This window comes from Nannobrachium achirus (genome assembly GCF_963921795.1).
Source record: "Nannobrachium achirus genome assembly, chromosome: 1".
Classification (NCBI taxonomy): domain Eukaryota; kingdom Metazoa; phylum Chordata; class Actinopteri; order Myctophiformes; family Myctophidae; genus Nannobrachium; species Nannobrachium achirus.
Genome location: NC_137810.1, coordinates 14,421,927 through 14,435,024, shown reverse-complemented (window position 1 = coordinate 14,435,024; position 13,098 = coordinate 14,421,927). Strand labels below are relative to the sequence as shown.

The 13,098-nt window shown below is 42.2% G+C and overlaps 1 protein-coding gene across 1 annotated transcript in view; it reads left to right on the top strand.

Moving 5' to 3' along the window:
- farp2 (FERM, RhoGEF and pleckstrin domain protein 2) overlaps positions 1-11,876 on the top strand; it is a 69,646-nt gene extending 57,770 nt beyond the window's left edge. Inside the window, exons 22-27 of the mRNA XM_080732971.1 lie at positions 600-682; positions 805-923; positions 2,547-2,710; positions 4,422-4,529; positions 7,929-8,080; positions 9,482-11,876. Coding sequence (XP_080589097.1) covers positions 600-682; positions 805-923; positions 2,547-2,710; positions 4,422-4,529; positions 7,929-8,080; positions 9,482-9,572 — 717 coding nt within the window. The 3' untranslated portion in view covers positions 9,573-11,876. The remainder of the gene's footprint in view (positions 1-599; positions 683-804; positions 924-2,546; positions 2,711-4,421; positions 4,530-7,928; positions 8,081-9,481) is intronic.
- Positions 11,877-13,098: the final 1,222 nt, after the last annotated feature.

Here is a 13,098-nt window from a genome sequence, read left to right as displayed (position 1 = left end):
TGAATGTCAAGACAAAATAGTTTAACTTGAAGGAGGGAATATAAAGGGGACATTCCTCTTCGTCATCTCAAGAGTGATCTTAAAGGCTTTAGTGTCTGCTTTAGTGTCTGCTTGGCTCTGACTCTTGTCTACTTTTTCCCGATACCGAGCCAACATAAAGGCCTGTGCCAATTTCCCACTAAGGGGAGACGGACTGACCTCACCTTGCCTGGGACCTTTTGCCCCTTGTCAAATTTTTTATTCCATCGATTGCAGTCTGGTAGGTGTGTTTGGGGCCCTAAGATGCGGATGCTGCTGGGTGGGAGGCTGAGAGTTTAAGCTAATGAATTGAACCCTCGTCGGTTTAGACACCCCCCAGTAGAGTATCTTTGGCAGTTATTCCCATGATCTGTTCTGCCTCATGTTTCCCTTTCTTTTCTTTTTGCTTTTGTCCAATCCTTTGATGCATTACCTCGGTGAAACTTCCAGCGGGGGTCTGGGCAGTGTCCAAAGTGGGATGGGGGGGGTTAGCTGCCTGTGCCATGCCGGCGATCGCTACCGAGACCGGCACCGTGTCGCCCATCCATCTCACTGTGAATTTCTCTTCTCTTGCTCCCCAGGTGGAGGAGAGTGAGAACGAGTGGTCGGTGCCACACTGCTTCACCATCTACTCCGCTCAGAGGACCATAGTAGTGGCTGCCAGGTACCAATATACAGCGCACGCACATACACGCGCGGGCGCGCGTCCGTTCTTGGCAGCTTGTATACTTCAATGCACTATTGGCCAGTCAAGGTTGGCAATTATTCCACTTTCTCTGATTACAGCTCTAAGGTGGAGATGGGGAAGTGGATCGAGGATTTAAACATTGCCATCGAGATGGCCAAGAAATCACAAGAGAAGGCGGACATCTTCCTGGACGGCGGGCTCGGAGATCGCTCCAACCGTAAGGGCTTACTTTTAACACTTGTGTCCCTATAGAGCAGTGTTTCTCAACCACTGTGCCTGGGGACCTTTGGTGTGCCCCTGAGAAGGGTCAAGTGTGCCCCTTGAAACTGCTTGAAAGCCAGTATTGTATTTATCATTTTAAAAATGATTTAAACTAGTGAAAACAGCCGATCTACAAGCACACAACGCCTCGCGGTGCGAGGCGTTGTGTGCTTGTAGATCTGCTGTTTTCACTACTGTTGTGTGACAGCCTTGTATGATGAAGCAGGGCTTTACTTTGCGAAGAAACGTACAAATTTGAAACTTGGAGATAAAACGTTTCTTCCTGACAGTGACGATATTTACACCCCCATGTTATGTTGGGTTGCCCATGGATTCTTGGGACATGAAAAGTGTGCCCATGCAGAAAAAAGGTTGAGAAACACTGCTATAGAGTAGCAAATAGTTTATTGTGTAAATGTGAGTGAATAATCCTAACGAAACTCTGAGAGTTCAGTGGGGCGTGGAACATGTTCTTCTGCATGCGTTGCATCCTTCCGGTCAAACTCTTCACCCTTGATGTCAAGTGTATCAGAGGAGACGTGGTTTTCTCTGATCTCGATATTACCAAATATAGGAGCAGAGTCGAGGCAAAACAGGAGAACGAACCACAACCAGGTGCTCAACAGAGATTACAAAAAGACATGAAAAGATGAGAAAAGTAGACTAGCAGTGCTACTAGGATTAATGGGAACAATCACTGAAGAAAGCACAATTAATCCGCAGAGCACACAAAAAAAGAGAAGAGTACATGGGTCTAAAAATACTTTGTTGTAGCTAAAGATTTTTATTAAAAAGCTAAAAAATGTTTAATCAGGGTGATCTTCATCAGAGCCAAGTATTTGCTACTTTTAAAGTAATTTTAGATCTACGTCCTCCTTATTCTGCTTTCTCTAACAGTGACAAGTTGAGGAGCAAACGCAGGGAGATAGGAAACAGAGGGTAAGGAGTGCATCTGTTTGGCTGTAGAGTAAAAAATCTCCCACACAAGGTGCTCTTTGGTAGTCAGGTGACAAAATTGATGCAAAAAAAGTTAGACCAAGGCACTCTTGAGGGACAGTTAAAAAGCCTTTATTTTAGGGCTAATGCATAGCAAGAAATATAAAAAAGCACCTACGCGTTGCGGCACAATGCCTTCTTCAGGGTTCAGGGTGACCAGTCACCCTGAAGAAGGCATTGTGCCGCAACGCGTAGGTGCTTTTTTATATTTCTTGCTATGCATTAGCCCTAAAATAAAGGCTTTTTAACTGTCCCTCAAGAGTGCCTTGGTCTAACTTTTTTTGCAGGGAGATAGGAATTGGCATAAAGCTAAATTGGAAGTTAAATGAATTAAAACTAAAAGGATACAACTACAAGAATGAGTAGCCTCAGACTTGTAGCTCTGATTCAACAACCCATTGAGACGCAAGAAATAGAATAACCAACATTTTGGCTTGCTATGCTGCCTCTTGTCGGGCTCGAACACTAACCATGTAGTCTGGGTTTGAGACACTGCTGAGTGAAGACCTACAGGCTCATCCCCGTCCCGACACGACTCCCTCCCTCCCTCCCTCCCCTCTTCCAATCCCTCCCTCCCACCCAGGGTCGTCGGACGAGGTTTCTCTGGAGCAGGAGTCGGAGGACGACATGAACTCCTCCCGCACATCACTGGACAAGCAGACCCACCACCGTGCCAACACCACCATGCACGTGTGCTGGCATCGCAACACCAGCGTGTCCATGTCTGACCACAGCCTGGCTGTGGAGGTACTCCTCCCTAATTCTGCTCGCCATGACGCCCCATTTATACTTGGTTGTGTGTCGCGCGCTGAAAATGCAAGCTCACAATGCATCGTATTGCAACACGTTGTGAGCGCAGTTGTGTGCACAACTAACTATAAATCAAACTTGACACACGTGAAACACACACACCCACTCTTGGTAGTGAAGGAATTGTGCCCCTTTCGCAGAGGCAGTTCTTATGCGGAAGGGAAAAGGCTAATCCAGCCTGGGTGGAGATCTTCATTTCCTTCCTCCATTGGTTTGCTTAACTTCTAACCACTCACCTCTCGTCTGTCCCGTAATTGTCTTTGCCATATTTTTCTAATTTCTGCTTTTTATTATCACCGCTGAAGCTGTTTCCCCACATGGCTCTAACAAATGTTTCTCTCTGGTCTGTGCTCTTTTGTTCCAATGGTGAACGTATTTGAACGACGTGCATGCATGAACTGGTATCTTTGTGATTCTCTCTGACACTCAATCTACAGACTTCGGCGGACCTTTCTAACGACCAGCCTTTTTATTTCCTTTTCCCTGTTCTGTCACTGAATTCTAACATGCTCACGGTTTCCCACCCCTTCCTGTCATCTCTGTGCCACCTTTCTCTGTCTCTCTCTCTCTCTCTCTCTCTCTCTCTCTCTCTCTCTCTCTCTCTCTCTCTCTTTGTCTGGTGACTTTATCTCAGTCTTCTGCTCTCCGGCTGGTTCACCAGAGCTCCCCCCTCGCTATCTTCTGGGTCAGGGCCAGAGACCAAACACCATCACGCATGTTTGCTGGTACCGAAACCAGAACCTCTCTCTTACTGATTATCTGCAGATGATCCAGGTATTAGAACCATGGACCACCATGACACATTACTATGAGTGGTCCAGTGATGGAACCTGCAGTTCAATAGAAAGCCTGTGGAGTTTGTTTATTATTATTATTAATCTTTTTTTTTGCCTATCATCAACCCTATTAACACAAACTAATTAACTAAAGAGTTTAATGATGACCATGTCTATAAATCCATATCTTTCTTTGCACAGCCATGTTAGAGCTGTATAAAGTATATCAAATTATATGTAAACATTCCAGTCTATTGGCTATTAGAATATCCGTATAAGTTCTTATTCAACTGTTGTATCTATGCATTCTTGTGTTGCTCAAAATCTCTGTTGTCTTCAATTGTGCAACAAGAACTTATATCTTATAATGCAGATAATTGTATCTGTACTTTGTCTGTCCGTTGTGTTGAGTAACGTGATGTTGTGCAGGGATGGGACAACAAGCATATTATCATTTATCGCGATAAAAAAACACAATCGTATCGTGGAGATTGAATTTATCGTGAAATCGTCCTCCGTCATGCACTGGGATAAATTCACCTTATATTTGCTGAGCTGCATATCCGGTGCCACCTAAACCCTCTATAATTAAAAGCTACTTATAATATACGTAATTGATAGTCTTTTTTTTTTCTACTGTCAATCAAAAGTCTTTGCCAAAAAATAGCCGATCTACAAGCTCACAACGCGTTGCGTTGCTGCGACACGCTGTGAGCTTGTAGATCGCCTATTTTTTGGCAAATGTTCCGCCCCAGGATAATGGATTTTGATTATCGCGATGGTATCGTAAATCGCGATTTCTTTTGTCACAATAATCGTGATATGGAATTTCATGAGATTTCCCATCCCTAACGTTGTGTACGTGCTTTCAGAACCAGCTCTCAGGGTACCTCCTTCGGAAGTTCAAGAACAGCAACGGCTGGCAGAAGCTCTGGGTGGTCTTCACCAACTTCTGTCTGTTCTTCTACAAGACTCACCAGGTACGACGACTGATCCTCAGTGGTGGAAACCATACTCCCAGTTTTTACTCAAAGGGGAGAAACTACACATTTTCAATATTGAACTGTGTCATTACTTAAGGGGAGACCTTGAAATTTGAAAGTTTGAGAAACACTGCTCTAAGGTATATTAACACTTCTGGTGCCAACCCCGAGTTTCCTGAGTTTGTATTCGTACCACCCCTGTGCCAACCCCGAGTTTCCAGAGTTTGGGCCGTTTTTGAAAAAAAAGAAATCAAAAAAAAAAATTCAAACATTTTTTTTTGACCTCCAGAAATGTAATAGGCATGATCGCGATCGCGAAATTGCATGTTTAACCCCATACCAACCCATTCTTTCAAACATGGCAGCCATGTTTGTTTACATCTGAAGAAAACATAATGGCTGCTAAATCATGAATGCTTGAACGGATTTCCAAGCGGATTTTTTTGTTTGAAAGCTGTGAACAGCGTGCATGATCTAGGCATGGGCGTGCACGATCCGTGCACTATGAATTACATGGAAGTCTATGGAGACCATGGCATCTTGGACCTTCAAAGAGATTTAATTGATTGCAATTTAAGTGTTAACTTTGACAGTGTACAAATGGAACCAAATGGACCCGTTACACCATTTGTACACCATTTGTACATCCCACCCCCCCCCCCCCCCCCTTCTGTGTACACCATTTGCACACGATTTGTACACCCCCCCCCCCCCCTGTGTTGCCTAGAACTGGAGGATTGATTTTGGGGTTTGTATCGCAAAGTACACCGGTGTGATGTCATCACGGTGTACTTTGCAATACCAAAATCAAAACTGCAATAAAGATAGATAGATAACTAGATCAGTGTTTCTCAACCTTTTTTCTGCATGGGCACACTTTTCATGTCCCAAGAATCCATGGGCACATCGTCAGTCTGTATCTCCAAGTTTCAAATTTGTATGTTTCTTCACAAAGTAAAGCCCTGCTTCATCATACAAGGTTGTCGCACAACAGTAGTGAAAACAGCAGATGGGCTGTTTTCACTAGTTTAAATCAATTTTAAAATGATAAATTATATACTGGCTTTCAAGCAGTTTCAAGGGTGTGATGGTCTGGCTCTAGGACCACCACAAAAAAGGGGAGACGACACAGAGGTAAATGCAAAAGTAGTGTGAATTTTATTTACAAAATGAATTAGTAATAGAATAAGGCAAGAATTTAAGTTTCCAACTCAAAAAGGCAGGGAAACTAACTGCCCAGCTTCGAACTAAACTTAACTAAAGCAACATAAACAAAAACTAACAGCTGCTTTCTGAGGTGGCCTGCCGCTCCAGCGGCCTGGAGAGGACTGAGGAGAGAAAGAGTGTTAGTGAGGCAGGTCTTTTATAGTGTTTGGGGCGGCACTGGCCAGGTGTCTCCCCTCAGCTGATTGCCTCACGACTCCACCCTCCAATCCAGCACTGCAACAGGATGGTTAATGCAGGCACACACCCACCTAACCCTATAAGGCCCTAGGGGCCGTCACAAGGGGCATACTTGACCCTTCTCAGGGGCACACCAAAGGTCCCCAGGCACAGTGGTTGAGAAACACTGACCTAGATACCTTTATTATCCCAAGGGGGAAATTCAGTCGCCCAGAGGCAGCACAGCAGTTAAGGTTACAAGTTACAGGGAAGTAAGAAAAAGACAAAAGTACTGTTGTGTACAGCGGAAAAACAAACAAGGAAGGAGAATCAACGATACAGGCCAAAAGTAAATACTCTGTGACAAGTAAAAGGGTCTGAAATTCAAAATGTACTTGAGTAAAAGTATGAAAAGTGTTGGCATCAAAATGTACTTGGAAGTACCAAAAGTACAAAATGTTTGAAAATGGCAGATCTACAAGCTCAAGACGCGTTGATAGCTCCTGCAGATGTCAAATATCCATTCGGAAATGTTCTTTATCATCTTGACTTCAGTCTTAACCACTTAGTCCTATTTCATACTTTGTTGTAGGATGATGTTGTCATGCGGAAATAGCCTACAATTATAATTTAAGCATTTAGTCAATAAACGATGGTTGACCGTAACGAGAACAGAGAAACTGGGATGCCAAACTTCAAACCTAGCATCTAGAGTATCTAAATAACATTCTTAATATTCTTAGCTGACGTTTAGCTGATCTAAAGATTTACAATGCCTTACTCGCTATTTGATTGAAAATGATCGCCTATGACATGCCCAAAATAGGGAAGCTAAGTTGAAAGTGGTTGAGCATTTCTACATTATTTAGATTTTAGTTTTGTTTTTCTTCTTTTTTCCCCTTTTTCTTCCCCCCTTTTTTGGCTAAATATTTTATAAATCGCATGGCATCAGAAATTAAAAGAAAACGATACATTGAATGATATCAACTGTGTCGTTCAGGGGTCTTCAACAGGGGGTCCGGGACCCCTAGGGGGTCCTCAGAGTTACTACAGGGGGGCCGCCAAATCTTTGTGTGATAGGATCATGTTTTTACATTAATAACTGGAACCCTAGCATCCCTATTCTAGTGGAACATTTGCCAAAAAAATAGCCGACCTACAAGCTCACAACACCTCGCGCTGCGAAGGGGTTGTGAGCTTGTAGATCGGCTATTTTTTGACACAGGGGATTGGTGTAGAGGGAAAAGAAGAGCAGACTAGTAGGTTGACAGTTCAAGTGGTTAACTGTCTGAAGATACACATTACACAGATGATACTGTGCTGTCAAACAAGTCTAAGCTATAAGAAATCGATGAACATCTGCAACACAATTTTATACGATATGTAGTGGGGGTCCCTGCTTCATCGCTCTCTCAGCTGAGTGGTCCTTGGCCTTAAAACGTTGAAGCCCCTGGTGTACAACAGTACAGGGTTCCCACGGCCATGAAATTCCTGAAAATATTTTGAAATTAGAAAAAATATTTTTCCAGTACTGGAAAAGTTTTGGAATTGATCAAGGGTCCTGGAAGGTCCTGGAAAAAAATAGCTATGCATTGTCTTTGGTTATTGATTTTATTAATACCTCTGAAATGACAAATTAAACATGGGCCAAATTGTCCAATATTAGAGGCAGAAATTGTGAAAATAGCCGATCTACATGCTCACAACGCCTCGCGTTGCGAGGCGTTGTGAGCAAGTAGATCTGCTATTTTCACAATAGAACCGTGTTATACAAAATGTAATTCCTCAACTCTTAGTGCTCGTCAGGGTGCCAGGTCCCCAGTTAAAACATGATTATGGTCACGGCCTGAAAAGGTTGAGAACCACTGGCATACACTACATGTCTTTAGGCATTGCACATAGGAGTAAGTGACTTGTTATTGAGCTGAATTATTGTTATATAGTCCTGGAAATTGGGTTAAATATTCTGGAGAAGTTTTGGGAACTAGTTCATCTCTTCCTCTTTGTGTCCAGGATGACTTCCCATTGGCCAGCCTCCCTCTGCTGGGCTACACAGTGAGCACCCCTGGAGAGTGTGACAGCATTCACAAGGAATACGTCTTCAAGCTCCAGTTCAAGTCCCACGTCTACTTCTTCCGGGCGGAGAGCGAGTATACGTTTGAAAGGTACAACGAAAGATACCCATTACCCTAGTCCAAGTTGGAATGCAACTATTGATTATTTTCTATTGATTATTCTATTGATTCTTTTTTTTTATATATATATATTTTTTATAATCTACTGAATTAACCACTTAAGCGCTATTTTGACTTCATCACACTAATCTCGCAAATGGCTGGACCAATCAGCACAAATGTCTTTTGCACAATGCTAGTATATTTTACAATATTTACTTGGATTTTATAATGGGAGTCAATGGGGCTCTGACCAGGTTGAAACCTTGCCTAAATTTGGAGTTATACATCACATAAGCCTGCGTCATAAACAACTGACATCACAGGCTGGCCACATGAAGTCCCAGATCCATATTTGGGGCACAGCGTTCCCACGTGGATCCCAAGATCCACATGATTAGTTTTTACCATTTTCTTTTCTTTTTTTCCTCCTCCAAGATACTTTTGGGGATTTTTCTGCCTTTATTGAAAGTGAACAGTAGACTGACAGGAAATGGGGAGAGAGATGGGGAGTGGCCCGCAGCAAAGGTCGTCGGGTTTGAACCCGCGACACATTGTTGGGCTGCGTTAGCAGCCTAGGTGCCCGGACCGCTAGACTAGCCGCCCGGGTCGATTTGTTTTTATCTTATTAGAATTCTCTTCTAGGCTGTCTAAGCCAGTGGTTCTCAACCTGTGGGTCGGGACCCACTGGTTGATTAACTTAATGTGCAACATTTTCTCACTCAACAGTAAACAAACCGACATAAAGTTTAAGTGTATAGAGGGTAAATGCATTTGAAAATAACCGAGCTACATGCTCACAACGCCTCACGTTGCGAGGCGTTGTGAGCATGCGTCTATTTTCGTCTATTTTCACAATAGAACCGTGTTATGCAAAATGCAATGGCTCAACTCTTAGTGCTTGTCAGGGTGGGGGGGGGGTCCCAATTAAAATATGATCATGTTGGGGTTCGCGGCCTGAAAAGGTTGAGAACCACTAGTCTAAGCCAGTGTTTCTCAACCTTTTTTCTGCATGGGCACACTTTTCATGTCCCAAGAATCCATGGGCACACCAACATAATACGGGGGTGTAAATATTGTCACTGTCGGGAAGAAACCTTGTATCTCCAAGTTTCAGTTTTGTACGTTTCTTTGCAAAGTAAAGCCCTGCTTCATCATACAAGGCTGTCGCACAACAGTAGTGAAAACAGCAGATCTACAAGCACACAACGCCTCGCACCGCGAGGCGTTGTGTGCTTGTAGATCGGCTGTTTTCACTAGTTTAAATCATTTTTAAAATGATAAATACAATACTGGCTTTTCAAGCAGTTTCAAGGGGCACACCAAAGGTCCCCAGGCACAGTGGTTGAGAAACACTGGTCTAAGCTGATGATGCTGGTGGTCTCTTTGCAGATGGATGGAGGTGATCAAGAGTGCAGCCAGCGCTACAGGGCGGATGAGCCTGCTCATTCCTAAAGGCCCCGCGGAGATCAACGGAAACTAGACTGAAGTCTTTAGAGGCTGGGCCTCCAAGACGCTCAAAAACACAAACTGTCCTGCTCGGAGTGGTCCTTTCTTTAAGAAAAAGTGAATCTTGGGTCTGGAAAACTAGAGACTGGATCGATGCTGGCAGTTTTCTTAACATTTCAGGCGTTCTGTCCTCCAGTGGATTCTGTTTGGATAATGTACATTTTTATTTTTTATCAATTGATATGATGTAAAGTATAATTTTTTGCTCCATTATACAAGATGTAGAGAATTGGGAGACATGGACACTGCGGTCAGTCTAGAGTGTTGTTTAATCACTTAAACACTACAGTATATACTGCCCTATATAATGTTCGCCCCAGAAATATGATGCTAGGGTTCAGTTGGTTTAATTAACATTTGAGTATTTGCTGTACAGTCAAGGCTGGGTATTATGTGTACACAGAATGCTATAATGGGGGGATTGGTGCTATTGTAATACATGGGACCAACTGCAGTGCACAGGGTTTAAAATAGGGAGTTGCGATTGCTCTGAATAAGCTGACAGTATTATTGAAGGATTGCTTTCATCACTACAGTGATACGGGGTATTTCTGAAAGGCGGTGACATACCATGACTGGGTACACAGCATGTTGAAAATGAAGGTTCTTATACGATGACAGGAATGTGTTCAATTGCTGGGTAAATGGTAATTGCCCTGCTCATGTTGGGTTGTGGCCCAGTTGACGTAATCTCCAACCCCTTTTAAAGGAGATGGAGACGCGTCAAATGGAAAAGGTGGTACAGTGGATGGCAGTAGAAGGTTTGGGGTATGTTGACAGGAATTTTGGGAGGACACGTAATCCGTTATTTTTATTTTCTTTGCATTTTTATACTGATGAATTCATTGACTCATTGCCCATGAATCAGAGTATTAAGCATTGTTTAAGAGTATTTCTTTTGGTTGAGACTGTCTTATAAACGATATTTGTTTCCCAAAAACAATGTAAGTTTAATCTGAGGCCTACGCTACTCTTTCTGGTTAATTTTTTATATTAAGAAACCAAGAGTATGTTTGTAAAATTAGAACCCAAAGCAGGACTGCTAAGTAACACTACCGACCATAGACAGAGCTAGGGCTGTCACGATTATGACATTTGCCGTGACGATTATTTGTCCCTCAAATAATTGTCAATGACATTTCTGTTTGGCTTTTAGGCTTTTAAGTTGCACATGGTAGATATGACACATAACCTAAATATACAGAGAAATTACTGACATATTTGACAACCTTATACTTAAAAAAGAACATTGATAGTGGAAATAGCCGATCTACAAGCTCACAACGCGTCGCATCGCTTGTAGATCTGCTATTTCCACTATTTTTGACTATTTTTTTAAATATATGAACGTTTTTCAACATGGAAACGATTATGACGATTATGAAAAATAATCACGATTATGTCAAATAATCACGATTAGACGATTATGTAATCATTGTGACAGCCCTAGACAGAGCATCTTATGATTCATTTGTGAGGAACCTTAAAGGTCAGTAACTCAATATTTTATCACTTTTTTTTAATCATTCTTCCTGATTTTATCAGTCCTGAATGACTCATGGTCTGCTACACTCATTCCTGTAACGTGGCATACTGTACTCTTAAAATCATTCATGCTGTTCTGTTGTGATTACTGATTAACACAGAGATCATGACACTTGCTAAATACTATGCAGTGTTTATCTGTATAAAAGCTTCCAATTAACTTTAAAATCACACAGTTGAAGAGCATATTTAAAAAGGGGTTGTGTTCAATGTTTTGAGGTGATAATGGCTTGCTGTTGGACTGATAGACATGATTTATACTTTGTTGTGCAATTTGTCTTGGCACCGATCACAGCAGATCTCGATAGGTTGGGAGCTTGTCGATCTGCTATTATCTAGGTATAAATCAGGCGATGCCCTGACTTCCGTAAAACAACTTGTATTTCTCAGTTCATTAGTGCACTACATGGAGGGATTTTGTACATTTTTATGGAGACTGGAATCTATATTTTCTGAGAGCGTGTGTAGGAGTGTGTAGGAGCCAGCAGTGTCGTCCTGTCTAAACTTCTACCTGCCTGTGGAACTTTTAACAGAAGGGCTTCTCTAAAAAAAAACAGATAATACACTTAAGTTCTCTCTGTGTTGGAGATGTGTGGCTCGTCTTACCCAGTCCAAATCATATGTTACTCCTATTTATTGTGTACCATGTCATTGGGCCCCCTTGTAGTCTCATGTTGTTGCATTTGAAAGCTTAACAAATAAAAATAACCTTTCGGTCGCAGGTTCGTCTTCACTCTGACTCATTAAATGCATTGATTTTGTGCTTTCCAAACATGACAAAGCTCTGGTTCCCAGGTTGAATACTGGAGGCATGTGTTGGAGTGTGTCGATATTGCAACGTAGCATTTGTTCGACCTCCCGTTAGTTTGACGCTGGTGAATGCTAACCTGGTGAAATCCTAACCTGCCGGTGCTGGTGAATGCTAACCTTGGTGAATGTTAACCGCTAAACCACTATGCCTAAACCTAACCCTAAAACCCAAAGTGTAGAACTTGATACAGTTTGATCTCATGGATATCCACCTCTGTTCTCATGCAGCAAGTGCAAGATTTGTCATCAGGATGAGCTGGTTAGTGGCGGGGGGGGAAAAAATTACTTCTGGGAACTCAGATTAGCTGGTTGGCAGATGGAGTGATTGCACACTGACTGTTAATCTGTACCCTGCTTATCAGGAAGAATTGCAGAACTAAATGTTTGAAAAGGGAGTGCTCCAAACCAACCTTACCCTATTAAAACTGCTTCCTGTTCTAAATCAGATTTTGTCAGTAGAAATGAAGTGTTTCGTACTGTATAACTAACCTTGGCACATTTGTTTAAATGTTCACCCATCTGTCTGTCATATGGTATAGTATAGGCTATACACTATTTGCTGTGTTTTACTAGTGCAGAGCTCAGACTTAAGTGAAAATACCTTGCTAATTATCAAAATGAACTGTAATGAAATGTATCTTCGAGATTTCCCCGTTGGCATATGATGATGAGCAGAAATAAACATGGGAGTCCCATAGCAGGGAATTCCTCAGACATGTCCCAACAGCATTATTTCTATTGTTAACTAGAATGGGCGTGGGGCAGATTTGCAAGTGCTAACATCTATATTATATGGTAGACTACCTTATAGATTCTATAAGGTAGTCTACCAAAAACGAAAACGTTTAACAGGGTTTACTGGTAAGGTGCAAGAGCTGTTGTCATTCTGGTATGTGTTTCATTGTTCTAATCACCTGAGGGTAATGTGCCAAATACCAAACATTGGTAGATATGAATTGGACAGAAAGAAAGATCAACTAGCCTACTTATTTTAAATGCAACACCTTTCTCTCATCCTCTGCCAGCTGTGCTCTTTTATTTTCATAGTAAATTTCATATCACCACCAAGTAGTTTTTCTTTTTCGCAAAATAGCCAGTAGCTATTAGTTCTTGTAGATTCAAATTATGCTGATGATGATAAATAC